Here is a 27,669-nt window from a genome sequence, read left to right on the forward strand (position 1 = left end):
TTTTCGCGCCACGGGACTCTAGGAGGCGGGGCCGGAAGTGCCCCTTGGGCGGACAGTGGGGATGCTGGGAGGGGCGCCGGGGCTCTGCGACTGTGGGACGCGTGGAGCGGGGCGGGGCGGGTGAGTTGCCTAACTGAAAGCCGGGAGAATAAAAAAAAAAAAAAAAAAAAAACACCCTGGAACCCCCACGGCGGCTACAGTTCCGCGCATGCGTACAGCGACTGGCTGGGCGCTGCCGCGGAGTGTGCGGCCGCGGTCGCGGAAAGGCGGAAGTCGCTTCCCGGAAGAGGCGGAGCCGGGTGGCTGAGGCGCCGGATTCAAGTGGTTTCCGGGGGCCTTCTGGGCTTGAGTGCTAAGCCTCAGAAGTCTAGGCTTTGTTTGGGGAGGGAAAAATCAAGTTTTCGTTTTCTTTTTTTTTGAGTAGAGGAACATTTAGAAACTTGGAGGCAGCAGTAGTTAGAATTCATACCAAACTGATAAATGACAGAAAGGCGTCTTTCAAAAACCAAGCAAGCAGGCTCGTCCCGGTAAGTCCCGCGCGGATCTGTAGAGAGACGGCCCCGCCCAGACCCCTCTACCCGCCCCTTTGCAATCTGGGGGCGATTGCAAGCTGGTTGGGGGCGAGCTCCATGTTCTTGTCCCTATTTCGCCCGCCCCTCCTCCCAGGACACCGCCCATGGTTCTCTCTGGGTCCAGTAGGACCGCGGCCCGGAACTCCCGGCCGGGCCCCGGCTCTCCGAGCTCGGGGTCTCCCCGCCCCCCGCGCGCGCTCGCCCCCGCGGGGGAGATGTCCGCCGCCGCTAAGCGCAGAGCCGAGGCCCTGGGTCCCGAATGGTCTCGCCCGCGCCCGGTGGGGCAAAGTCCCACGCCTGGTGGTGCAAGGCCATCTTGGGCGAGCCTTTCTCGATCACCCTGTGGGCACACTTAGGTGTTCCTCCTTTTCGGTGTTAACTCTGTGTTTGAAAATAACTTCCTTTGTAGCAATTACCTTAAGGCTTTGTGGTTGTTTATATATACAAACTTTCTTTCCCGCCCCCACCCCCACCAGCTCGTGCCTGGTTTACCCTCTCAATAAACATCCGAACTAAAGAAAGTGTAAATCCTTGGCTTAGGTTTCGGTGCTTTACTTCCCACTTCTGTCTTTACACAACTCTTCGCGTGACATGCTAATCTAGCTATGTAATCCACTTTCTATACTCCAACACTTCCTTTCTAGATGGAAAAAATATTTACCGCTAACCCAGAACACCCCTAAAGAAACTAATGTCAAACTATACTTAAGTTCAGTTCAGTTGCTCAGTCGTGTCCGACTCTTTACGACCCCATGAATAGCAGCACGCCAGGCCTCCCTGTCCATCACAAACTCCCGGAGTTTACTCATACTCATGTCCATCGAGTTGGTGATGCCATCCAGCCATCTTATCCTCTGTCGTCCCCGTCTCCTCCTGCCCCCAATCCCTCCCAGCATCAGGGTCTTTTCCAATGAGTCAACTCTTCGCATGAGGTGACCAAAGTATTGGAGTTTCAGCTTCAGCATCAGTCCTTCCAATGAACACCCAGGACTGATCTCCTTTAGGATGGACTGGTTGGATCTCCTTGCAGTCCAAGGGACTCTCAAGAGTCTTCTCCAACCCCACAGTTCAAAAGCATCAATTCTTCGGCGCTCAGCTTTCTTCACAGCCCAACTCTCACACCCATACATGACCACTGGAAAAACCATAACCTTGACTAGATGGACCTTTGTTGGCAAAGTAATGTCTCTGCTTTTTAATATGCTATCTAGGTTGGTCATAACTTTCCTTCCAAGGAGAAAGTGTCTTTTGATTTCATGGCTGCAATCACCATCTGCAGTGATTTTGAAGCCCAAAATAATAAAGTCTGCCACTGTTTCCAGTTTCCCCATCTATTTGCCATGAAGTGATGGGACCAGATGCCATGATCTTAGTTTTCTGAATGTTGAGCTTTAAGCCAACTTTTTCACTTCCCCTTTATTTCTAAAGGTAATCAAATACATGCTCTTGTTGTAGCCCTTGCCGTGACACGCATAGTGACATAGTCAAAATAGATGAAAACTCTACAGCCTCCGGCCAAAGTGGTCCTTGTTGGTAAGAGATGGGAAACATGGTTGGAAGGACTCTGCTTAGCTGTCTCTTCCTTTAGGAAGCCTTCCTTGATGCCCTACACTAGATAAGCTGCCTTCTTCAGATCTATATACTACTTTTCCTTTAGTTCTGTAGCCTTACCTCTGTGCCTGTACTTGTCTCATTGTTGAAATTCCCTGTTTATCTCTAAGCTCACCTAACCACAGTCCTTAAATACAGGACTTGATCTTTCACTGTTGTATCTGCAGCACCAAGAAGAGTTCTGGTAAATTATAAGCATTTAATAAGTGTTTACTATTAGCAAGTTAAACCTGGGTTATATTATGCTTCAAAGTTTAGGCTAAATTCAGATAAAATAAAACAAGAAATAATAAACATAGCATTAATTAGTGAAATTATGTGGTATATTCTATACAGTATAATCCTGTACTGAAATAAATTTTACACAGTTTACCAAACTTTATATGAAAATACAGTTATCTACATGAGAATTGGGAAAAGTATTTCCTGCTTTATCATTAAAAAGATTTCTAATGTTTATGCCTGAAATAAAACTGGAAAAATTAGTTTAATAAAATGTATATTTTTGCATAAATAAAACCATTGACCTCTTTTTGTGCTCTTTAAATTTGATTCATTAGTGGAATTAGCAAGGTTCTGTGCTTTTCTCACCTCATTCAGTTTTATAATTAACCAATAAAAGCTTATTAGCTTTTAAGGAAGTTTTAGGAGCATAAACTGATTTATGGGCACCATATGGTTACATCAAAGGATTTGGTTTTGTTTTAATCTGAAGGGGATTCTTAAGCTCTTTCTTTAAACTAGAAATCCGTGTTCTTTCTACCAAGTGATAATCTGAAATAAGAGTTTAAATACCAGGCTATCAAAATTGATTATGAGATTCAAATAATGTCAGAATCTTGTAATTCATCTGGTTTAACACCTCTCATTTTGTAGATGGGTTAAATGTTTTCCCAAGGTTACACATATAGTTAATGTATATCCAAGATCAAAATTCTAGGTTTTCTATCCCAAGTCCAATGCTCTTTCACTAAAGCAAATAAATTGAAGCCACTAGTAAGGCTATAAAATTATTTGCTATGAGTTTCTCTTATTCACATAAGTGTTCTTGCATCATATTAATTCTTAAGAATTATGAGTATTTTAGGAGATTCTTTTTATATAAATAATATACATTGATTGCATGAGCAGATTGATGTCAATGAAGTCATTACATTATAAAATATGAGTAGAGACTCATCAAATCCTATACCACAAAAAATTTCTAATTTCACGCTATTTAAGTAAAAATGGAACATAAAATTATACACAGTTTAGGGTGAGTGCTCTGTGCAGTGTTTTGAGATTTTACCTAATGCTGAGCTATTTTCAAGTAACCTTTTCAGGTTGATCATGACCTCATGCAAGAACCATCAGTTCTATCTTTAAGTGTAGTTGTACTTGGATATCTTAAAAATTGTTACATTCTGTCCCTTTTTGGAACTTTAAATGCTTTACAGCCTTACCATTGCTACTTAATATCACTTCAGAAGCAGAGCTGGTGCCCAGAAAGGGACAAAGAATGAAATGGCTTCTGTGTGTAGCTTTTAATGATTGTGTAGGAGTAGGAAGTAAAAAAAGTGGAAGCAGGGAGGCCAGATTGGAGACTGCAGAAAGAACTAAGGGAGTTTTCTTTAGAAATGGGGATTTAGGGTATGTTTTTGGAAACAACGGACTTGCTGATCAAGTTGCTTTTAGTAAAGAGAACAATCAAGAATGACAGCTAGGTTTTTGGCCTAAGCAACTGAGTATTTGGGAATGACCAAGGGTAGACAGTTTTGAGGAGAGATGGTGGAATCAAGAATTAGATGCTGATTGTCAGTTTAGTTCAGTTGCTTAGTCGTTTCCGATTCTGTGACCCCATGGACTACAGCACGTTAGGCTTCCCTGTCCATCCCCAACTCCCAGAGCCTGCTCAAAGTCATCTCCATAGTGTGCATCCATGTAAAGATAAAGTAGGGGATTAGATTTCCTTTATCAATAACTTGGAGAAAGGAATTCCTGGACAGTCCAGTGGTTAGGACTGTGGGCTTCCATTGCAAGGGGCTTGTGTTGGGGAACTAAGATCCCTGTGCAGCCTAACCAGAGAAGGAGTACAGTTTACATATCAGTCCTACACATAAATGTGTGTGTGTATGTACCATGACAGACAAGACTGCACTGTGTGACACCCAACATCCTTCATTCGTTACTATCCATTTATGTATGTGCAGTCAACCTAGGTCGTGAAACGTTAGAGCCGTGGTTGGAAGGAGTTAGCTTTATTTTTTTAATTAATTAATTTATTTATTTTACTTTACAATATTGGATTGGTTTTGCCATACATTGACTTGAATCTGCCACGGGTGTACGTGTGTTCCCCATCTTGAACCCCCCCTCCCACCTCCCTCCCCATCCCATCCCTCTGGGTCATCCTAGTGCACCAGCCCTGAGCATCCTGTATCATGCATCAAACCTGGACTGGTGATTCATTTCACATATGATAATTTACATGTTTCAATGCCATTCTCCCAAATCATCCGGCCCTCACCCTCTGCCAGAGTCCAAAAGACTGCTCAGTACATCTGTGTCTCTCTTGCTGTCTCGCATACGGGGTTATCGTTACCATCTTTCTAAATTCCATATATATGCGTTAGTATACTGTATTGGTGTTTTTCTTTCTGGCTTACTTCAAGGAGTGAGCTTTAGATCTGGAAGGGCTGGGGAAAAGATGCGCCTTGCCTGAGACCACGTGACTTGTTCTTAGGTGTTCTGCAAGAAACCAGAAGGTGTGACTCTCATCCCTAAAAAAGCCATACTGAAGTCATGTTTGATACTCATGCATTCATAAAGTTATAGAACATTGCTTTTTATTCACCACATATTTAATTGAAATATGACTACATCCATATTTCATTACTTAATATTTAGGCAAGACAACCTTGATTCTGCATATGCTGCAATGTCACCCACATTCAATCTGTGGGCCTTCTTGTGAAATAGACAGTATGAGCACTGGAACCACCATTAGCTAATGCTTTCTTCTCTATTTAAATCTATAATCCTTCTAAAGTGACATATGAGCAAATGTTTGTGCAGCTCTTCATAAAAATGAGTGTACAAAATACTGCTTGTAACACTGGCCACATTTAAAATTAAGATTCAGAAAAGGACAGCCATGCTTCCAGCATTTATTTTCTTTGCAGTCATGTACAATTTGAGAACATTTACTTTTACTATGGACTCTGTTAAAGGAGCAGACAATACAGTTACATTTTATTTAGAATGGTTTTACATTATGATGAGTTTTTGTCTTAATACGTTTTTGTATCCTTTCTTGTGTTTTTAGAATGAATTAAGGTCATTACTCAGAGGATATCTGTTCTATATCTGTCTAATCCAAGCTATGGTTTTTCCAGTAGTCATGTATGGGTGTGAGAGTTGGACCATAAGGAAAGCTGAGTGCCGAAGAATTGATGCTTTTGAACTGTGGTGTTGGAGAAGACTCCTGAGAGTCCCTTAGATTGCAAAGAGATCCAACCAGTCAATCCTAAAGGAAATCAGTCCTGAATATTCATTGGAAGGACTGAGGCTGAAGTTGAAGCTCCCATATTTTGGCCACCTGATGTGAAGAACTGACTCGTTGGAAAAGACCCTGATGATGCTTGGAAAGATTGAAGGCAGGAGGAGAAGGGGATGACAGAGGATGAGATGGTTGGGTGGCATCACCAACTCAGTGGACATGAATTTGAGTGAGCTCTGGGAGTTGGTGATGGACAGGGAAGCTTTTGGTGTGCTGCAGTCCATGGGGTCTCAAAGAGTCGGACAGGACTGAGCGACTGAACTGATCTGTTATACAGTCAGACTGAATCTTCAAATGCTACATAATAGTTTTTATCAAATAATGATAAAGGAAAATAAAAACAGCTATAGATGTTTAATAAAGGAAAACTTGCATATAGAAAATACCAAAGCAGGTTACGATAGCAGTGCTTAAGCCAATTTTGTTTTTAAAATATCATGTACATAGAGAACAGATTAACATTAGTTTTTTTTGAATAGTGAAACTGTGCTACTGTACTCAGTCGCTTTAGTCATGTCCAATTCTTTGCAACCCCGTGGACTGCAGCCCGCCCTACAGGCTCTTCTGTCCATGGGATTTCCCAGGCAAAAATACTGGAGTGGTTGTTATGCCCTCCTCCAGGGGATTGTCCTGACCCAGGAATCAAACCTGCATCTCTTACATTGCAGGTGGATTCTTTACTGCTAAGGCACTAGGAAAGCCCAAATGGGACAATAGGTCATTTTAAAATATTTTTCTTTAAAAGATGTTTTATTTTCCCACAATGAACATGTGTGATGTTGTAATTTAAAAGCCAATGCTCTTTTTTAAAAAAATAATTGTGTATTCCTTCAATTCTTCATTTTCTATCTCCCCGCCACTTCTCCATCAGTTTTCCTTCATTAACCCTGTGTTTTTGTCTTTTGTTCATGTGTTTGCATTCTTCCTTGTTTTTGTCTTTTTGTTTTTTCCTGATTATGATAGAGGACTAGTCCTATTCTCTCTTTAGGTATGTAAATCAAGGAGTGAATTCTCAAGAAGACACATACACATTACCAGATACTTGGATTTTCTCTGCATTTGTTAGCTCTTATTATTCACTGGAGCAAAGACAATTACCACCCTTTGGGATGAGGGTAACTTTTCCTTTATTTTCCAGATTTCATGCAGTATTAATGTGACCATGTGAAAAATTTTATTCTCAGCCACTGCTACAGGCAGCGTGGAAAAGAAGAAAGAATGAAGAGGGACAACCATTGACATTTGGTGACTTTAAATTTTAAAGTTTTGTTTTTTTTTTTTTTTAATTTTAAAGTTACTTTATTTTTCAGTAATACAGAGAAACATACTGGATGACATGAGTGGATTTTAAGGACAAATTCAGCATGCTATAATCTGCTAATAACTTTTCAGCTGCTACATCAGCTGCTAAATTTGTAGCCACTGAGTGTATTACCACCATTTTTAATGTTTCAGGTATTCTTGATTCATCCTGAAGAGCTGACCAGTAAAAGAAATGAGAATACTATTTATGAATCACCCCTAACTAGCTCAAGATACACTGTCTACATTTTTGTTCTGAGCTTCTATGTCTTTTAACAATCTTTTGAAAAGTTTGTTTCAAATAACAGCAGGTAACCACCAGGATGGGAGTAAATGGCTTGTGGCAAATTCTGGAGCCTGTTAAACAACACGTCCACTTGCACAGTCTCAGTGGGAAAACCATTGCGGTTGATCTGAGTCTCTGGGTGTGTGAAGCACAGACAGTCAAAAAAATGATTGGGACAGTCATGAAGCCCCACCTCAGGTAGAGTAAACATTCTCAGAATATAGATATGTGATCGCATAAGCCGTGGTTGTCTTGGTTTTGTTTCCACTTCATTTGTTTTGTTGTTGCTGTTTTGCATTTTGAGATTTTAAAATGTATTAACATGCCCACATCTGCCGTCTCCATGTTGTGTGCATGCATGCTCAGTCAGTCAGTTGTGTCCAATTCTTTGCAACCCTGTGGACCGTAGCCCACCAGGCTTCTCTGTCCAGGGGATTTTCCTGGCAAGAATACTGCAGTAGGTTGCCATTTCCTCCTTCAGGAGACCTTCCTGACCTAGGGATTGAACACTTGTCTCTTTCATTGAAAGACAGATTCTTTACCACTGAGTCACCTCATACAGGTGACTCACAAATTTGTATCTCATGCCCTTGAAGCTTCAGACTCATATACCTGCCTGCCTATTTAACATATCCCCTAGGATGTTTCAGTGACTAAAAGGCAGGAATTTGGGAGCCATTTTCCTCCTGCTTTACCTCTCCCCATATCCAATCCATCTGAAGTCTTGCCAGTTCCCCTTCTAGAATATATGTCACATTCACAAACTTCTCTCCAGAAGCACTACCTCAGTGTATGGCAACGTCTCTTATCTGCCCTGTTGAGATGAAGTTTTTCACTAGCTTCCCTCCTTCTTCTCTTGGCCTCCTCCTCCTCCAAACCATTTTCCACATAGCAATTAGAATAATCGTAAATCTCCTTTGCTAAAAAAGCAAGCAGTGGTTTCTCAGTTCAGTCCACTTAAAATCATAATAAGTAAGACATTACTGCATGTAACATTTTTGATACTAGTGTCTTTGCCATGTCATTCTGCAATGTTGACTTCTGCTATTCATGTATGATGATTAAAGTATCGTTAACTTTTTCTATTTCAGAAACCTGTTTTTTCGTATCTCATATTTAATGCTAATGGATGTAAAGCTGGTGTTCGTTATGGAAGGGGAACCCCCGCACCTGAAAGCTGATGTCATTAGTAAGAGGAATCAGATCCGGTATGGACCTTCTGGAAAAACACAGTCTCAGAAAACAGGGAGATCACATTTTAAGACAGTCTTAAAGGAGGTAAGCATTTGGGCCTGATTCAATAATTCTGATTTGAATTAGAGAGTGGATTTTACTGTAATAAACTTTGTGGGTCCGTATCTTTAATACTTAACTGTCTTCACTAAAAGGCCAATGTGAATAGAGAACAGAGTTTATGCTTTGGAGTGAAACTCACCTGTGTTCAAGTTCCTATTCTGGCATCTAGAAACTCTAGGGGCAATATTTTTAACCTATCTTTGCCTCATTTCCTACTCTGTAAAATGAGGGTAGTAATACTTTACAGGGTTATAGTGAAAATTAGAGAAAATATACATATATCTAAAGCAACTGGTACATAATTGGGACTTAATATGTAATGTTTTATGAAACCTTCAGCACTTAACAAATTCCCAGAATAGCAGTCTCATTAATTCATACTTTACTCATTCAGGATTAATGGTAGTTGATATAATTTGATTTGGCTTCTCTCAGGGCTTTGTAATTATAAAAAGTTATTATTTTAGTATATTTATCTGTTACAAAATATTATATATCTTAAAACAAAGATAAGTCTATAACAAGACAAAGTATGTAAGTAAAACAATAGGAAGCTATAACTATTTTGTATCTTTTTAAATGTGTTTAATTTTTAAAGTTGCCATAATCATGCACAGGTAATTTTTATCTTGGACTTTTCACTTAATGTAGCATACTCGTATTTTCTTGTTACCATATTCTATTCAGAATTATTACTTGTAATGGTTGTACTTGAAATCATTCCCCATGATTGTATATTGTATATTGTTTGCTTTCAGTTCTTCTCTATTATACATGAAATCGTGAGAAACATTTTTTTGTGAACATAGCTTTTTCTTGTGATTTGAAAATAAAATTACCCAAAGTGGGCTTGATAGACCTAAGTTTAAGAAGGATTTTATAACTCTTGCCAACTACTTCCTACCAATACAGGTATGAGATAGCAATTTCAGTGCATCCACAAGATCTTTGGATATTAGGAGTTTTATCTTTGTACTATTTAGTATGCAAAGTCAAAGACATTTTTTGGTTTATATAATACATATGAATACATATAATACATACTTAAATGTCATATTCTTTTAATGATGAGGTTAAACATTAAGTTAGTTTTAGTCCTTCTGTAAGTAATGACCATCATATCCTTTTTCCACTTAACCTTTTTGAGGTTTTACTTTTTATTTTGTTCAGTTTCTTTATAGGCTAAGGATATAAACCTTTTTATGATATTTGCTTTGAGTTCATATCCCTGTTTTTCTTCTTAAATGTTGGTTAAAATTTTAATTTCTTTTAAAAGACATTGCACAAATTAATAAGCTTTTTTCTCCAGAAGTTTTGTCTATTTTTTCTATTTTTTATTTTCATGTGATTAAAAAAAAGTAATTTTCAATTAGTGACTATTCCATCTTAATGACTATCAATAATTGAAGAAAATTACTGGATTCTAATTATTATATAATCAGTTCCCAGAAATATCTATGGTTCACATACTGAAGGCATTAAACACCCAGTATAAAGCAAACAGGTGTTTGTCTTTTTGAGAAAATGCTTCTATTCTTATTTCTTTATTTCACCAATTGTGATGTTCTTAGACATTTTATGTTGTTTCAGTGTTGCCTGCCCATTAATCGTTATCATATTTCCGTCCAGTCTTTTACTAGGCCTTACATTCTCCTAATCTACTGCCATTTTTAGTTGCAAGCGTGAGAAGCACAAATTAGTCCTCCAAAACAACCTCTGCCCCACATCATAGAGACTTAGGGCAGGGAAAATTCCAGCCAACCTCATCACAAATTCTGTGCCAGCTTTTGGAAAGAGTTAGGAGGACATACACAAGAATCTGGAATAATTTAAACTCTTGTTGTTTTTTTTGAAAGGATACTTTAACTAGCAGGAAGAAACAACTATGTTTCAGTTGAGCAGCACCTGTAACAAGTCTATCTCTCTAATAAGGTTGCCCAGCTGGAGTCCTGAAGAGTACCTTTTTTTGACATGGTACTTTGTCTTTCTGAACCTTGTCCACCTTGGGCAACATCTGGCAGAGGTTTTTTATTACATAATATAGCATGTAAACAATCAGTTAAAAAAAAAAGAGAGATTTATTCTGTCCCTCGAGAAAAGACAAGTGAATAGCCACTTTTCCTCACCATACCCAGTATTCCCCAATGATAGAATGAGAGTGTGATACATAACAAAAAATAATGCACTAAGCTGTAAAGCTGAACTATAAGCTACCCAACAGAGTTAAATTCATAACCCAAAGAAAGCTATAGCAGATGATTATACATCAGCAGATTGATAATAAACATCCTGCACAGACTTGTGACTTCCCTGGAGCACTCCAACAACCAGCCCCTGTGTGGTTTCCCACAATAAGAGAGTTTCATTATACAGGGGAGGTGACAAAAACTGAACTTTAAGGTCTCAAGCCAAAATTGTGTACTTGGAACTTCTTTGAAAGAGCTCATATTGGGATGGTGATCATGTGAAAAAGATTGTTATAGTTTTATGGATGTAAATGTTAGTGTGATTAATTATTATAATTTAAAGATATTGCCAAACTCTTGAGATAACACTGAACAGTGAAAATTGAATATTCATTACTTTAAAAATATAAATTTGAAATTGATTTTTAACTGGATACAGATTATTTTTTAATTGACATCAAAATTTTTAGCTTTTCATTACAGAAAATTTTAAATAAATACAAAAGTAACCCATCACCAATCTTTAAAAATTATCAACTTGAGCAATTTTGTTACACCTGTATTCCCACCCACTTCCCTACTTCTGCATTGCTGCTGCTGCTGCTGCTGCTAAGTCGCTTCAGTCGTGTCCGACTCTGTGTGACCCCATAGACGGCAGCCCACCAGGCTCCGCCGTCCCTGGGATTCTCCAGGCAAGAACACTGGAGTGGGTTGCCATTTCCTTCTCCAATGCATGAAAGTGAAAAGTGAAAGTGAAGTCGCTCAGTTGTGTCCGACTCTTCGGGACCCCATGGACTGCAGCCTACCAGGCTCCTTCATCCATGGGATTTTCCAAGCAAGAGAAGCAAATCCCAGACATAGTATTGTTTCTCTTAATGGGTCAGTACCTTTCTCTAAATGATACAGCTCTTAAAAAACAAAAATATGACTCAATACAGTATTTATTAATGTTCATAAAAGTTCAGCAATCATTCCTTAATGCTCTAAAGTATTCAGTGTTCAAATTTCCAATTATTTCTTAAATATCATAATTTAAAACACACCTAAATAGGTACTATTAGTATTTGTAATATAGCCGTAAGTTAAACACCGTAAAAAACAGTAATGCAAATGTTCTTAGATTTGTCGCACCTGCTTTTTCTTCTCAGTGTCTTGATATGCTGGAATGCTTAGGAATTCCCTGGGTCCAAGCTGCTGGTGAAGCTGAAGCCATGTGTGCCTACCTCAATGCCAGTGGTTATGTGGATGGCTGCCTCACCAATGATGGAGACGCTTTCCTTTATGGGGCCCAGACTGTTTATAGGAATTTCACTATGAACACCAAGGTATTTTTTCTTTCTTTTTCAGCATTTGTTTTAAAAACTATTTTTTTTTTTTAAAGAGGATTACTAGAGGATTAGATAAACTAAAACTTGTAAAATGCTTACCGTAATGCTTGTGGTTTTTTGTGTGTGTGCACGTGGTTGTGAAGTCTTATCTGACTCTTTGCAACCCTACAGACTATAGCCCGCTAGGCTCCTCTGTCCATGGGATTCTCCTTGCAAGAACACTGGAGTGGGTTGCCATTTTCTTCTCCAGGGGATCTTCCCAGCCCAGGGATAGAACCAGCATCCCCTGCATTGCAGGGGGATTCTTTACCATAATTCTTGGTACATAGCAATTGCTAAATTAAATGTTTACTCATATTAAAAATATCACTACTGCATGGTTCATTCTCTTTTAAATGTGGATTTGTTTCACATGGTTTAACTCTAAATCAGTTTCAATTATGTATTACAAAATGTCATATGATATGTACTACCTTGAACCAGAATTTCCACTGTTAGTAAGCCTGAAAACACCCCCAAGTATGCAAAGAGAGAGATACAAGGATGTTATTAGTAGTTGCAGCATTGTCAATACTTGCAAAAACTTGGCAAACAACCCAAATCCCCACTGATAGGGAATGGCTAAATACAGCCATGGTTCTCATGGAGGCAGGTACTACATGGGACATATTCATTGTAACTGTTCAAGGTTGAGCAAGGGAGATTATGGACATTTGATGTATTGAAGCCAGAAAAACTAAACCATTTGCCAGAAAATTCTGTTATCTTTCTGAAAATGCTTCCAGTGTCCCCATCAAGAAAAACTATCTTGGAGTCCATCTAATATAATAGTAAGCAGTCATTAAGGCCTAGGTGGCTCTAGTAGTAAAGAACTCACCTGCCAGTGCAGGAGACATGAGAGATGAGGGTTCAATCCCTGGGTCAGTAAGATACCCTGGAGGAGGGCACGGCAACCCACTCCAGTATTCTTGCCTGAAGAGAATCCCATGGAGGGAGGAGCCTGGAGGGCTACAGTCCATAGGATTGCAAAGAGTCAGACACGACTGAAGCGACTAAGATATCCAAATGTATTAGTGGGCAAGAAATATTGCAAAATAGTATTTTTATATAATCCTACTTTTACTTTAAATAAGCATTTGTATATATGTGTTAAAGAAAGAGTTTCTTAGAGGACTATGCATGGCTGTCAATAATAGTTACTTCAGATGATTCATTTACAGGGAATGTTTACTTTCTATAATATACATTTTATGTTTAATTATGTAAGATGAAAATCTACTTTTGTAGACACCAAAAAACAAGAAGAAAAAAATGACTACTATAGTTATTTTTTTAAAGCTATTTTTGAAACTTGATTTTATTTCCAGATGTTAAAATGTTAGCTTATATGAAGATTCTGGTGATCAAGATAATTTTAAACTTTTCAGAATAAATATTTAGAGGCAGCTTTGCAAATTATGTTTTACAATGTTTATTTTGTTTAGTTTTCTGAAGATGAAACTAAATCTGTACTTTCTTCTAGGACCCACATGTTGACTGTTATGCAATGTCATCCATCACGAGTAAACTAGGTTTGAATAGAGATGCTCTGGTTGGGCTGGCAGTACTGCTTGGCTGTGATTATCTTCCAAAGGTATGCTGAAATTGTATTTATTTACTATTCATAGTGGCTTTTTCTGATACTTTACATGCTACATAAATATGAATATAATATGGTATTATATAGTTAAGGACCTAATTTAGATATGGGTGTAATAAACTATTCAGTAACTAAAATAATCAACATTCAGGTGGCATTAAAATGCTTGCGCACTATGACACTGAATGTTATAAATGAGAATAGAATCTAACTGGTACTACAGCTTGAATCTCAGTATACCATTACTCTAAGAGATCCACATTCACATTTGACTCTCCTTTTAGAGAAATATAGGAGCTACTCTTTTCTCGTCTCATGCCAGTGTTAGTTTCTATCACTGTTTGTCTGTGTTCTGGTTTTGAATCTCTATAGTAACTTTCTAACTGTACACATGCTCCATGTTATTGTTACTGTTGCTAGGTAACATGATTATTGGGCTAAGTCATTCATCCCTCTATGCCTGTTAGCATTTCATTGAGTTTTGCTCATGAAAGGCTTTTTATTTTATATCTTAAGATAACAATACATACTCAGTGACAGATGGGTATAATAGGTGAGGGATGAATTAAGAATTACAGTGATAACCCCATTCATAAATATGATATTTAAAAATACAAAATGATTTATATTGTAGCTCCTACTGTTTTTATATAGTCCCGTTATTATGTCCCTGCTGATCATCTTTGTATCCTTATTAAATCCTTCATTATACTGTAGACTGTATCTGTAAGCGAAGTCTAAAGAGGGATGACATGTATTTTTTTTTCACTAGAGTATAGGAGAGGGAATAAGTAATAGGATAGGAAATTATTAATTCTGATTTCTAATCTATGTCACCAGTGACCAAATAGAGAAATCAACAATTTTTTTAACAAGAAAAGAAAACAGGAGGAAAAAAAGCTGTTAAATAACACAAAAAATAATTATTGTAGTTCTCATTCTGAAATAGAAGATTCCTATTTCCTAAATGTAATTGTATCATAATTAAAGTCTGGAAACAGCCCAGTGTTGAACATAAGAAGAAATTTGCAAACTTGAACTCACAAGAACCAGTTTCAGCTATAGTGGTATTTATTATGTTATAGACTAGCCTTGCCTGTTTTGATTTTTTTGTATCTTTGCAACCAAAACTGCTATTTATATCACTGTACTTAATGATCTTTAAGACACTACTATAATAACATAATTTGCTGGAAAAATTTTTGGAAAAAAATTTAATATGTAACTAAATGCTGATACAAGAAGGGTCATATGCAAAATATCTAGTAACTGGTTTACTAAAGACATAGGCTGTAGAAATGGAACAAGTTTCTGGCACCCTCTGTTGTGCCATGTGTTACCCTAATCCTGAGTGTAGGTGGGTTGGGAAGGGAACTCAGATTAGGGAGGAGACCCCTTTGCCAGCAGGCGCTCAAGATATGTGGGCAGTGACTGTTTACTAACCAGTTTGGAAGTATTTTAACACTGGTGTGTCTATCCTGATGCATATTGGCTAAAGAGCAGCATTGCTTACAAAGGCATATTAATAAACTTTTACAGGAAGTAGAAGACTCTAAACCAGAAATTGTCATGTGAATATACATTTATTTATTTATATATATCTAGATTTATTTATATATATCTAGATATATATGTATATATATCTAGATATAGATTTATATATATTTAGATATATCTAGATGTGTTGGAAATTAAATGCTTGTTTTAATTTTAAGTTACTGATTTCAGGAATTTACTTGGAATTCTCCTTTGCTCTATTGGATGTCTGGATCTTTCAATATTAAATGTTTCATATAGTCAAAGAACATGCCTTTTCTGGATTATAAATATTGCATAGTTAGGTTAAATTAAAATATTATCAAAATAATGAACATAGAAAATGAAATGCTGTTCATCTAAAATGCTGTTCCTCCCTCTCCTAAAATAAACTGTAAGAGCTTTTGTATGTAACTCTGGCTTTTTTGGTTACATAAGTTAACACTGTAATTGCTATTTAACCTACAAATCTAAGCCACACCTTATTCTCTTCTGCAGTTTTCATTTACACCTAACAATGCATCTTGCACACGTAGAATTACCTCCTTCTCTGAGCTGCACAGTCCTACATTGAATGAATGCATCATCCTTCATTTTATCTGTTCTTAATGATTAACATTTGAATTTCTTTTCCTGCTTTCTGAAAGGGAGTCCCTGGAGTTGGAAAAGAGCAAGCATTAAAACTGATAAAGATTTTGAAAGGGCAAAGTTTACTTCAGAGGTAACTAAAAATTATTTTTGCTTATGACATTAGTCTTCTAGTCTTGTTGAATTTAATAGTGTATACAATAAGTATTGGACTTGCCAAAAAAGGGTTTTGTCTTCTTAAGCTGATCTATGTTTTCATTGACAATCACTTATTTATTCTGATGTTTTCCAAAGAAAGTTGAAAAGAACATGTCCTAAGCCATGGTTTGCATCATCAATATTATTAGCTCAATACAAACACAAGTAGTAAGATGTCAAATGGGTTTATTTATAACCATGGACATTTATAACCATGGACATTTATAAGCTATCTTAGACTATTTTATCAACAAGTAGAGATAAACCAACATAATTAATTTTATATTTCAAATTATTTTTATATAAATACTTCAGTACTGTATTTTTCTATAAATGAAATGCCTGACATATTGCAAATATTTAATTAGTAACACTTGAACAAAAGTTTTACTTCACTATCCTTTGTTCTATATTCACAAATTCCAATGAATTTAGACTATATGATTTGAGGATTCAGACTTCTCTGATAGCTCAGAAGGTAAAGAATCTACCTGTGATGCGGTAGAGCAAGATCCAATCCCTGGGTCTGGAAGATTCTCCTGGAGAAGGAAATGGCAACCCACTGCAGTATTCTTGCCTGGAGAATCCTATGGACAGAGGAGCCTGGCAGGCTACCGTCAATGGGGTTGCAAAGAGTCACACGTGACTGAGCGACTAACACTTTCACTTCATTTGAGGATTCAGGAAAATTAAGATTAGAGTATATTAAAGTTTGCAAACTGTGCTGTTTTGTTTTGAGCTTTCAAAATGAATCTATCAATCATTTGCTTGATGAGGGCAATTTTTATAAAAAATGAATATTGGTGATAATAAAGTATAGAATGAATAGAAGGAAAGGAACCAGGACACTGGGACAGTTAAAATAATCTTGGCCTCCAGTAGGTATGAGATAGTGAATAAATGAAAAGAAGCATCAAGTGGTAGAAATGAAGATTGGGATGACCATGAGAAAGATTTCAGATATTCGTGCTCTTTCCTAAGATGCCTGTCTTTCCACTGTAAGACTAATGATAGATCTAAGACTTTAATAAACTCATTGTTAATATCAGCAATTACCGTTTTCCAAAGCAGGAAAGCAATGGTGTACTTTGGCATGGGGATGAGTTAAGGAATGATTTGGGAATTGTGAAGAGTAAAATAAAAAAGGAAAAGCAAGCAAATATGGCTCTTGGCTAACAATAAATCTTTCTTATTGAGACAGTTTCAGCAAAGGTGAACTTTTGGCAGTATTTTATGTTTGTCTTCACAGTTGAAAATAATGAGGTTATATTTTCTTATAATAATCTGTCATTCTAACTTTTATTAATTTAGACTAACCTTCCCCTGAGTTTTAAATCTTATGTTTTTATGTTCCCAGGCTGGGATAGCAACTTTACTGCCAAAGGGAAAATAAGTAGGCAAGTGGAAAGGAGCAGAATAGCCTGACCTTTGAGAACATGGCAGTTTGGTGACCTTAGTATTTGTTTATTGTTTTTTTTTTTTTTTAAACCATTTTCTTTTAAAGGTTTAATCAGTGGAGTGAAAAGTCTTGTTACTCTAATTCACAACCAGCACTCGTTAACAAACTGGCTCATTGCTCTGTGTGCTCCCATCCAGGTGAGCAGACATCAGGAGTGGTATCTCTGTAACACTGCTGTCTAGCTGCCTATGTTTAGTATGTGCCTATGCTTCATATCTATTCCTGTGGTCCTTTTTACTTACCTCCCTTCTTTAGCAGATTGGGAACCGCAGTCAGGAGTTGGGTCGCATGCGCACAGTAGACACTCAGTGAATACTTACTGAGTGAAGTAATGTCGTATCAATGATAGATACAGGATAACTGTAGTTTCAAACTGCATTATCAAATTATTTCAGTGTTAAAATTATGTTTTCAATGTAGAAATCCATTTTAAGAAAAAATTCTGCTGATAAATCTTAGGGGAAAATGGAAGTGAAGCCCCTTGTTTTTATATCAGTGATTTGTTTATATTTATATGGTATATTTTTATTGTGTGTGAAGATAGTGACTTAACATTAATTTCTAATACATGTTCACTGTTACTGAAAATAGCTTGGATTCTCTTCATTAGTCTTGATTAAATAGTCTTGATTAAAAAATGACGTCCATGGAAAGTCCCTGGCAGTCCAGTTGCTAGTACTCCATGCTTTCAGTGCCAAAGGCACGGGTTCAATCCCTGATCAGGAAACTAATAAATAGATAAAGAACCCATCTCTCTCTTTGTAATATAAGAATTCTTTTTATTTTTTCTTTTTTTAAAAAAAAGATGTTTCTGACTTGTACTGGGTCAAAAAATCCTTTTGCTCTCAGGAGAGATTAGGAGATCATGTTAGCTCATCTTTTAAAAGAAATTCTGCTCTATTTTTCTTAATATATTTTCATTGGCATTTAAGAATTATAGATGATAGCGTGGAAGAAATAAATGTTTTTATAGATAAGATGCCATTCTGCAGGGGTTTTTTTTGATGCCTCATGAATTATGGTTTTAGGTCATATCACTTATGTAAGCTCTCATGTCTTCTCAAGACAGTGTTGAAGGTAGTCATGCTTTCCTTTTAATGGTCACTAGGGCCCAACATCCAGGCCACAACCAGAATTTGTTTATGTTCCAAGCTTAGTTTAAAAATAGCTCTATAGGTAACTGAGAGCTAGCCACTAGCAGAGGTAATAACTGCTGTATTCCTTTCATATTCTTATTTTTTAAAATTTTAAGGATTATTATAATTTTTTACCAACAATATCCTTCTTGTGTGTAACTACCACTTACTCCACAGTCTTCCATTGATTACTCTAAATGTACAGTCATGTTACAAATTAACACTTTCAGATAGAAGAGTAATTTACAAAAAGTTAAAATAATGCCAGTGATGCTAACAGCTAAGGAATTAGTTTATCCTAAGAATTACTGTTGTGTTTATTACTCTATTCAACCTAAATGTATTGAAACCCTTCTATATGCTAGGTGTTATGCTAGGCAGTATTTGTTTTTAAAAATTTGGGTAAGGCAAAGAAAAAAATGTATATAGAAAATAATTCTAAAAGGCAGTGAAAATTATACTTTTTGTGTTTCCGTAAAGGTTCATCTAAGGATCATGAACATAATGGATGCAAATTATGTCAAACTGATCGATACTGTGAACCACATGATTATGAATACTGTTGTCCTTGTGAATGGCACCGTACAGAACATGAGAGGCAACTGAATGTAGTAGAATACAATATTAAGAAGTAAGGTTTTATTTTTGTACTCAGTGTTTTCTGCCATGGGACCTGTTTATATACCTTTGGTTGAATTATTTCCACATAACTTCCCCTCATGTGTAGATTAATAATGTTTCACAAAATCCCTTTCTTGATTCTGTTAAAAAATTTGGCCATCTTAGAAGATAGTAATTTAATAATATTTCAGTGAGAAGGTTGATAACTGGTATACTATGCAAGAACACTTTTCAATAAAGGAGATGAGATTAGAGGTGATGATTTTAGAATCTACCTAAAATTGCCTGATTATATTAATAACCTGTATATAACTTATTTTCAGAAAAGCTTGCAGTTGTGAGGGATTCCCATTCCATGAGGTAATGAGTAACAATTCAACTATGTATTTATCTCAGAAGCTTTTTATAAAAGTTTGAAGTCTCCATTCTTACTTTCTTGTCTCTTGCTAGGTTACTCAAGAATTCCTTCTGAACAAGGATAAATTGGTGAAGGCAGTCAGGTACCAAAGACCTGATTTATTATTGTTTCAGGTATCTGAAAATAAACTCTTACTTTACAGTGTAAAGTTGGATACTAAAAGACAAGAAGGGGTAATCACTTTGATTGCTCTGAAAGGAGGTTTGAAGTAGATAGCTATTGAGTACATGTGTGTTTTACAAATATTTATATCTACTTTTCATTCCTTTATCACATAATAGCTATATATTGCAGACTGTAAGACAAATCACAGTTATGCTGTTCTTTACAAGACTCCTTAAGGACCATGTGCAGATGTGTTGTTTTCAGGGCTGTGTTGAGGACTGTGTTGAGGGAGAGATGCTAATAACTGGAGAATGTGAAGATCAAGTATATTGTTATGGAAGACAGTACAGTTTACAAGTGCAATGACCTAAATTTAAATTTGGACAGTCTGTCACTTACCGTGTAACCCTGGATATGTGTTTTCCTCAGAAAAAGAAATAAGATTACCTATCTTGTGAAGTCACTTTGAGGGTTAAGTGAGACTATTTGTGTTAACCCCTAGTATAGTAAGTAGAGAAACAGTCACTCAATAAATTGTAACTGCTTATTGCTTAGCTCTACAACCACAGTAATAATAATGGCAACCAACATTTATTGAATGTTTAAAATTTGATATTATATTTAACACATTGCATGTAATCTTCCCTAACTTCATAATCAGTGTGCTGAATTGTATTTTACAGTGAGAAAACCTGAGGCTAAAAGAGGTTAAGTAATTTACCCAACATCTAGGAAATATGCTGGCATTCAGACCCAGAACCCTCACGCTGAAATCATGCAATATTGCCTCCTTAGGAGGCTCACTGCCCATTATGGGAATCTTCTTGTTGACACAACTTTAATATTAGTTATCTCTTACGGAAAAGATAAGATCACCTGAGAGTGCTATTTGTTCACCAAGAGATAATGAAGTCTTATTATATTTTTTATTACATTTACAGAGATTTACTCTTGAAAAAATGGAGTGGCCCAATCACTATGCATGTGAGAAATTGTTGACACTGTTGACCCACTATGACATGACAGAAAGGAAGCTCGGTCGAAGGAACTCTGATCAGCTGCAGCCAATTCGGTAATATAAAGAATTGTACGGACAAATCCCTGTGTTTTCTTTGGAACATCTTATGATCTAAAATATTCTTCTTAATATCTTTAATAGCAGGATATATCAATATATCTCTTTATTTTAGAAGAATGGAGGAAAGGTCCGATGGAATATTAACAGTTAGTTCAGGGGTTAGTGTCAGGATAACATAGTTAATGCTCTGACACTTCTCAGCCTCAAACATGTAGTAATGATAGGCTGTTACAAGAAAGAAACAGAAAAAGTGTGCTGGGCTAAGTTGCTCCAGTTGCGTCTGACTCTGTGCGGCACTGAGGACTTTAGCCCGCCAGGCTCTTCTGTCCGAGGGATTCTCCAGGCAAGAAGACTGAAGTAGGCTGCTGTGGATCTTCCCGACCCAGGGATTGAACATGCGTCTCTTATGTCTAACTTGCATTGGCAGGCGGGTCCTTTACCACTAGTGCCACCTGGGAGGCCCCTATAAAAGTTGTAGCTAGGCTTAACTAGATAATTACCTCAGTGGACCAGAAAGGGAACAGTAAGTGGTAAAGTAAGTGGAGGGGCTGAAACTGAGAATTGGTGACTCTCAGTGAAGGGTATATGATTATTCATTTTACTATTCTTGAAACTTTTCTTAAAGTTTGAAAATTTTCAAAATAAAAAGTTTTGGGAAAGTGTTAAAGAAAAAAGATAAGTTCCAAAGGAGTCACAATCCATTAGCATACATCTTTGATGACAATAGTAGTCGTCAGAATGATGGAGTAATATTTCAAAGCTTTGACTAAAAATAATTGGCAACCTAGACATCATTAAAATTATTCACTGGTTGGAAAAAGTAAAATAAAATTATTCACTGGTTGGCAAGACACTTGCAGACGTATGAAGATTAAAAGTTTGCCACTCACAGACCCTCATTAAAAGCACTGTTAAAAGTTGACTTCAGCAAGAAGGAAAATGAACTTGGGGGAAGATGAGGATAATAACAAACAGCGGTCAACCATAGAAATTGATAAAATATATTTAGCTAATTTAATAAACTGAATGGAAAAAATGTGTATATACGTATCTTTATAATGCTTGATAGTTAATATGTGTTTATGATAATAAACTGACATCCCAAAGTATGCATGTAAACAGTTAAGGATAACCATTAAAACATGAGAAATACAACTTCTGTCTTTAAAACCAGTACATAAAATAGGAATGTAAAACTCCAACCAAAAGATATAGGAAGGTGGAAAGGTAAAATAACAAAGGTGATCTTTGAGATGAGGTAACCAGAACCACAAATAAGATGTATGAATGAATCCAACTGTGTCAGTAATCTTAATGAATGTAAGTAGATTAAACTTAACTGGATTAAGCAGAATACAACTATATTAAGTTTGAAAATAAAAGAGCTTAAAAGATTTACCAAGGCAAAAATTTACCAAAGTGATGTAGCAAAGTTAATAAAAGCAAAATAAACTTTAAAACAAAAGTTGTTATTATGTAAAAGAGGAACACTGAATAATAATGAGAGGAAAATCTGATAAGATCTAACAATTATAAACACTATCTTTTATTTTTTTTTTTTTCATTTGTTTTTATTAGTCGGAGGCTAATTACTTTACAATATTGTAGTGGTTTTTGCCATACATTGACATGAATCAGTCATGGATTTACATGTAAACACTATCTTTTAAATAAGCAAATCAGAAATAACTACACAGAAGTTCCTTACAGAATCTTTAGAATATTATTAAAACAATAAAAACTAGTGGGCATTGAGTTATTCAGTCAACAAATTGAAGATTTCCAAATAACTCATGCAATTAGACCCCATTAGATGTGGTGTTTTTTTGTGTTTTTTTTTTCAGAATCGTTAAAAACCGAATCAGAAATGGAGTTCATTGTTTTGAAATAGAATGGGAAAAGCCTGGTATGTACATACTTTAAGGAAAATTTATAACATTTAGTCACGTATGTTTAGCAGATATCATGTGTAAAACATGTGTATATAAAAAGAAATAGATCACATACACCAGTGTACCTGTGCTATATGTAACTCAGAGTAAATTTTAAATGTCTTAAATTGATATTCCTTTTGTAGATAATATTTACAAAAGCAATATGGAAATGGTTTTGACATATATTTCTCAAGAAAATACTACTACAAATAGTCTGGTCGTTGGATTTCACTGTATAGTCAGTTCTCAAGAAATGAAGGTTGCTGATAGCCCCTGTGGTGCTTCCGTTCCTTTCTTCCTTTCCTTTCCTTCCTTTTCTTTCTTTACTATATTTAGTTTTCATGGGAATTTATAGTGTCAAATTACTCTTATTTTCTGTAGACAGAAATACAGTGAACTCTGAATTAGCTCCAAAACTGAAGGCAGGGGAAGTACTGAGCACTTAAAATGGAAAATAATCCCAAATTCATTTCTGTTTGGCTGTAAAATTAGATTGTATAATTACATGTGACTGAGTGAGAGAGTAGATTTGTCAATAAAAGTTCTAGTTGATAAAGGATAAAGAATTACATAAGCTGTTCAAGGGAATAATAGGAAAGTAGCTAATGAATTTTGAAAACCATGTAGAAACAATTTCACCTACTAGAGTGTATTTTCAGGAAAGACAATGGCATTAACCCAGTTTGGCCATGCATCTCTTCTGTCTAGAACTCAGGGTTAGGTGCCCACTTTCACTTATCCTTGTTGGAGTTATCCCTTAAGGAGAAAATGAGCCCCAGGTTGCTTGAAGAAATACTCTTAAGTTCACTTGTTTCCATTGTTTCTACTTCAGACACATTAACTTACATTTCATGATAGTTTGGCTTCTTATGTAGTTTTGCCCTCATATAGGATAAACATAAGAATCCAGTGTACTATTTATGTATCTCATTGTAAATGTACACATTAGCATTCTCATTTTTGTTTATTGAGTTCTTGTGAGTCCAATAAGCCTGGGTATTTCCTCAAGAGACTGGTAATCTTTGAAACGCGATCTGGAAAATGGTAATATTTTTGATGACCTATCAATTCTGTCCTTTTCAGAAGCTACTACTAAAGAAAGCCAATGTTAAAGTTTTAGGAAATTGTCTGTTTCCGTTCTTTATCTGGAATTTTACACTTATTATACTGAATCAAAACTGACTAACCTTATATAAATAAAGTTTTCTCCAAGCTGTTCCTACCATCTCTGAAATAAGAGAAATTTAAAGTTCTAATTTAAGTGGAACTTCTTTCCAGCTCTTGCCAAGTGGAAAAAGCTCACTTCTATATCAACAGATTATTAGAATAGAGATGTTGTAAAGTAAGATTTGCATGAGTTACCCATTTGTGAATGACCTAGTTGACCTGGTAAACTGAGTTACCTGGGAAAATGGAGTATTTCAGATCTGTTAGTAAGGTTGTTTTATTGTATTTTTAATCCTTTAGAACATTATGCCATAGAAAATAAACATGGAGAATTGGCTCTACAAACAATAGAAGAGGAGTCATTGTTTGAAGCAGCTTATCCTGAGATTGTTGCTATTTACCAAAAACAAAAGTCAGAAAATAAAGAGAAGAAACAAAAAAGTATGTATCACATTTGATAACTGTTTATGCTGAAACATACATAAATTGTCCTATTTGAACCTACCTTGTCCAAATTTTGCTGAAAGTTCTGTAAAATCAAGAGTAAGGATTATACTCTTGCTCCTTTGTCTTGACATACTTAAAATGTAAAAACCAGGAAAAAATCATTCTGCTCTGAGTCTGTTAACTTAACTGAGTATTAATAATAGTAATTACACTAACCATTTATTGAGCAACTAGCATGTGTAACATATTTAGGATTATAAATACATTTTCTTTATTTCCCAGAACTCAATGAAGAAATTTTAACACTATTTTATAACATGACAGTAATAACAGTATTTCTGAAAGAAAATATTTTATAATATTTTATTAATAATTATTTTGTTATAATTAGGTATAAAACAGTTTTCAGGAATGCACTGAGCCAAAAGAGGCAAAAATTGATCATATAGATTTCTGATCTGAACTCTTTTTATTTACCCATGTTAAAGAAAATAAAATAGATTTAAAATAGATTTTAATTGTATTATATATTTGTTTCTTTTCAGGCATGAAAATTAAGTCTAAAGGAAACATTTTGCCAGAATCAGATGAGATGATGAATGTTCAATCACTCATGACTTTAAAACCCACATGGGAAATCTTTCCTAAGCAGAAATCCAAGTTAAGCTTGGAAATTTCCCCTGATTCTACATCACCCGAGGAATTTATTTCCACATCATTGAATGTCTTGCTTTTACCTGAAGATGCTGCCTGTTTGACTACACAAGAACAGTTAATATCTTCTCCAAGACCTTTGGCTATGCAGCAAATTAAAGATATCACTAAGTCTCTAACTGCAGAATCTAGTCAACCTAGTACCTCATCCCATAATATATCCGCAGTTGCTGATCTGCACTTGAGCACCATTGACTGGGAAGGTACTTCTTTTAGTAATTCTCCGGCCATCCCCAGGAACACATTCACTCATGGTTTAAAATCGGAACTTGAAACAGCTATTCCTGACAGTTTTAAAAATAATCCAGAGCAGTTGTGTTGTGAATCAGAACGGCATACCACCAGTGTTAATAAACTCCCCTGTTGGGATCTTCAGAAGACTAATCCTGAGGAGGACCTCCTTTCTGGCATTAGTGATTTACGTCTTCAGGATTTACCCTTAAAGGAACGAATACTTATAAAATCATATCCTCAGAATACTGTAGAACCAGATGTTGACCTAAAAACTTTGTCCCTACTTACTGTAAAAGAACAGTGTGTTGCTAATAATACTTCTCATTGTCCATCACATCTTTCCAAGGATCTTCTAGGAATTCATTGGCAAAATGAATCTAGAAACTGTAAAATTCCAAAAGGAGGCCAGCTGTTTCAAGAAAATAATAAATCAAATACATCTGTACCTTTGTCTGTCAATAACCCAGGAACGAAGACCTCCAAAGTTAGAACTGGGCCACCAAATGCTGCTTTATATCATAGTAGAAAAGCTGGCGTTCAAATCGCTCAGAAAACTGTAATGAAAAAGAGCGTTTGCCTTGACAGACCTTCCTCTGATGAAGAAAGTGTCCCAGAGTTTGGGAAAGCTAAATCCACAACTCAAAAAATGAAGCAGAGTTCTCAGAAGCATAGCCCAACCCAGTTCAAGAAAAATGATGCCAAGTTGAGTAACCCTAAGGCATATATTAAAGAAACTCAGCAGTGTGTCCAGGCTTATGAAACAGCTGGGAATGAAGAAGCCTGTTTCCCAGATGAGTCTCTGAGTTTTCTACGATACCATAAGGATAAAGATGACTCTGGTACCTGTTTGGATAGTCCTCTTCCTTTAAGTCAGAGATTAAAACTAAGGTTCCAAAACACTTTAAATTTAAAATATTCAGCTATGACTTAGTATTCTGGTACTGTTGGCATTAGCAGAAGCAGAAGGAAGGTATCTGATTAAATGTGTAGTAGAAAAATTTAATGTGGTTCTATATATTATGAGACCCTTGCCATTTTAATCAAAACTGTAATTAAAATGTTCCCTTAAACTTCTGTTTTAAAGCACTATCCTCTGTAGTGAAAATTCCAGATAATGTGTATTTTTATAACATACTTTTTCCATTTAAAAAAATATCTTTATTGATTATGCTTTAGTTATATCCTTAAAGTGTTAGCATAGCACTAGACAGAGTAAGTGCTGCACCCATTTGTTCATTTTTACTCATTTCTTCCACAAGCCTCTGAAGCATTTTTGGATATTACAACTTGTTTCCCAGAGGATAACTCTTTATCATTGCCTGCATTCTCATGTCTTCTATTGTGCCTTTCTGGGAGTTATATTTACTCTCAATGTGAAGATACTTTCAACTGCTCTTCCAGTTTCAGTAATCTCATTCTTTTTTGTGAAATAAAATTCACAAAATTTTATATATAGTGAAACTCATGGTTGTAGTAGTTGAATAAATTTGGAAAGCTACTTCTTACATATCCCCAGAGGTTCACAGGTATGCCAAGTAGACAAAGATTTGAAAAATAGAGTGTATAACCAGAAGAGGATTAGAAACTTGCTCAGGATCATGCAACTAATTAATAGTGGTATGGGAACCAGATTTCTTTTTTATAGCACTTTTTTCTTTCCCTTTTTGTAAAAAAAGTGAATCTGTGGCTTCCTGGATGGCTCAGGGGTAAAGAATGCTCCTGTAATGCAGGAAACACAGATTCGATTCCTGGGTCAGGAAGATCCTCCTGGAGAAGGAAATGGGATCAAACCCAGGTCCCCCGTGTTGCAGGCGGATTCTTTACCAGCTGAGCCACAAGGGAAGCCCAAGAATACCGGATTAGGTAGCCTATCCCTTCTCCAGTGGATCTTCCCAACCCAGGAATCAAACCAGGGTCTCCTGCATTGCAGGAGGATTCTTTACCAACTGAGCTATCAGGGAAGCCCAAGGAAATGGTAACCCACTCCAATATTCTCGCCTGGAAAATTCCCATGGACAGAGGAGCCTGGCGGGCTACTCTGGGAGCATGGGGTGGCAAGAGTCAGGCATGGCTTAGCAACTAAACAACAATATATAATACGTCAATACCTCCAAATATTAAGTTATTCATTACTTTACCTACCACTCAAAAATTCTAAAGGGAACCAGATTAGACAGGAAAAAGTAAAACTATTGCTACTTGCAATGGTAAGACCTCATGTTTATGAAATTCTGAGGAATTCACTGAAAACTATTAGAACTGATCAATGAGTT

General features: G+C 36.3%; 1 protein-coding gene across 9 annotated transcripts; it reads left to right on the forward strand.

Annotated features, from left to right (window-relative positions):
* Positions 1-314: 314 nt before the first annotated feature.
* Positions 315-26,845, forward strand: GEN1 (GEN1 Holliday junction 5' flap endonuclease). Of its 9 annotated transcripts, none has more exons than XM_061154838.1 (15): positions 315-527; positions 5,561-6,969; positions 7,335-7,510; positions 8,404-8,590; positions 11,943-12,119; positions 13,645-13,755; positions 15,945-16,018; positions 17,588-17,679; positions 19,159-19,309; positions 19,623-19,659; positions 19,750-19,830; positions 20,764-20,894; positions 22,745-22,806; positions 24,302-24,442; positions 24,994-26,845. In XM_061154838.1, exons 3-15 carry the CDS (start codon positions 7,350-7,352, stop codon positions 26,325-26,327), a joined length of 2,739 nt encoding a protein of 912 aa, XP_061010821.1. In that variant the 5' UTR covers positions 315-527; positions 5,561-6,969; positions 7,335-7,349; the 3' UTR covers positions 26,328-26,845. The 9 variants fall into 9 exon arrangements, with proteins under 9 accessions (XP_061010821.1, XP_061010824.1, XP_061010822.1 ...); XM_061154841.1 differs by having other exon boundaries at positions 7,338-7,510; XM_061154839.1 differs by having other exon boundaries at positions 6,863-6,969.
* The last annotated feature ends 824 nt before the right edge of the window (positions 26,846-27,669 follow it).

The sequence above is a fragment of the Dama dama genome, chromosome 11 (assembly GCF_033118175.1).
Source record: "Dama dama isolate Ldn47 chromosome 11, ASM3311817v1, whole genome shotgun sequence".
NCBI lineage: Eukaryota > Metazoa > Chordata > Mammalia > Artiodactyla > Cervidae > Dama > Dama dama.

Excerpts from the sequence above, each read along its gene's own strand:
- GEN1 (XM_061154838.1), top strand. The coding sequence starts at position 7,350 with ATGGGAGTAAATGGCTTGTGGCAAATTCTGGAGCCTGTTAAACAACAC. Across the intron at positions 20,895-22,744 it reads GATCAGCTGCAGCCAATTCG|AATCGTTAAAAACCGAATCA; the intron begins GTAATATAAAGA and ends TTTTTTTTTCAG. Across the intron at positions 24,443-24,993 it reads TAAAGAGAAGAAACAAAAAA|GCATGAAAATTAAGTCTAAA; the intron begins GTATGTATCACA and ends GTTTCTTTTCAG.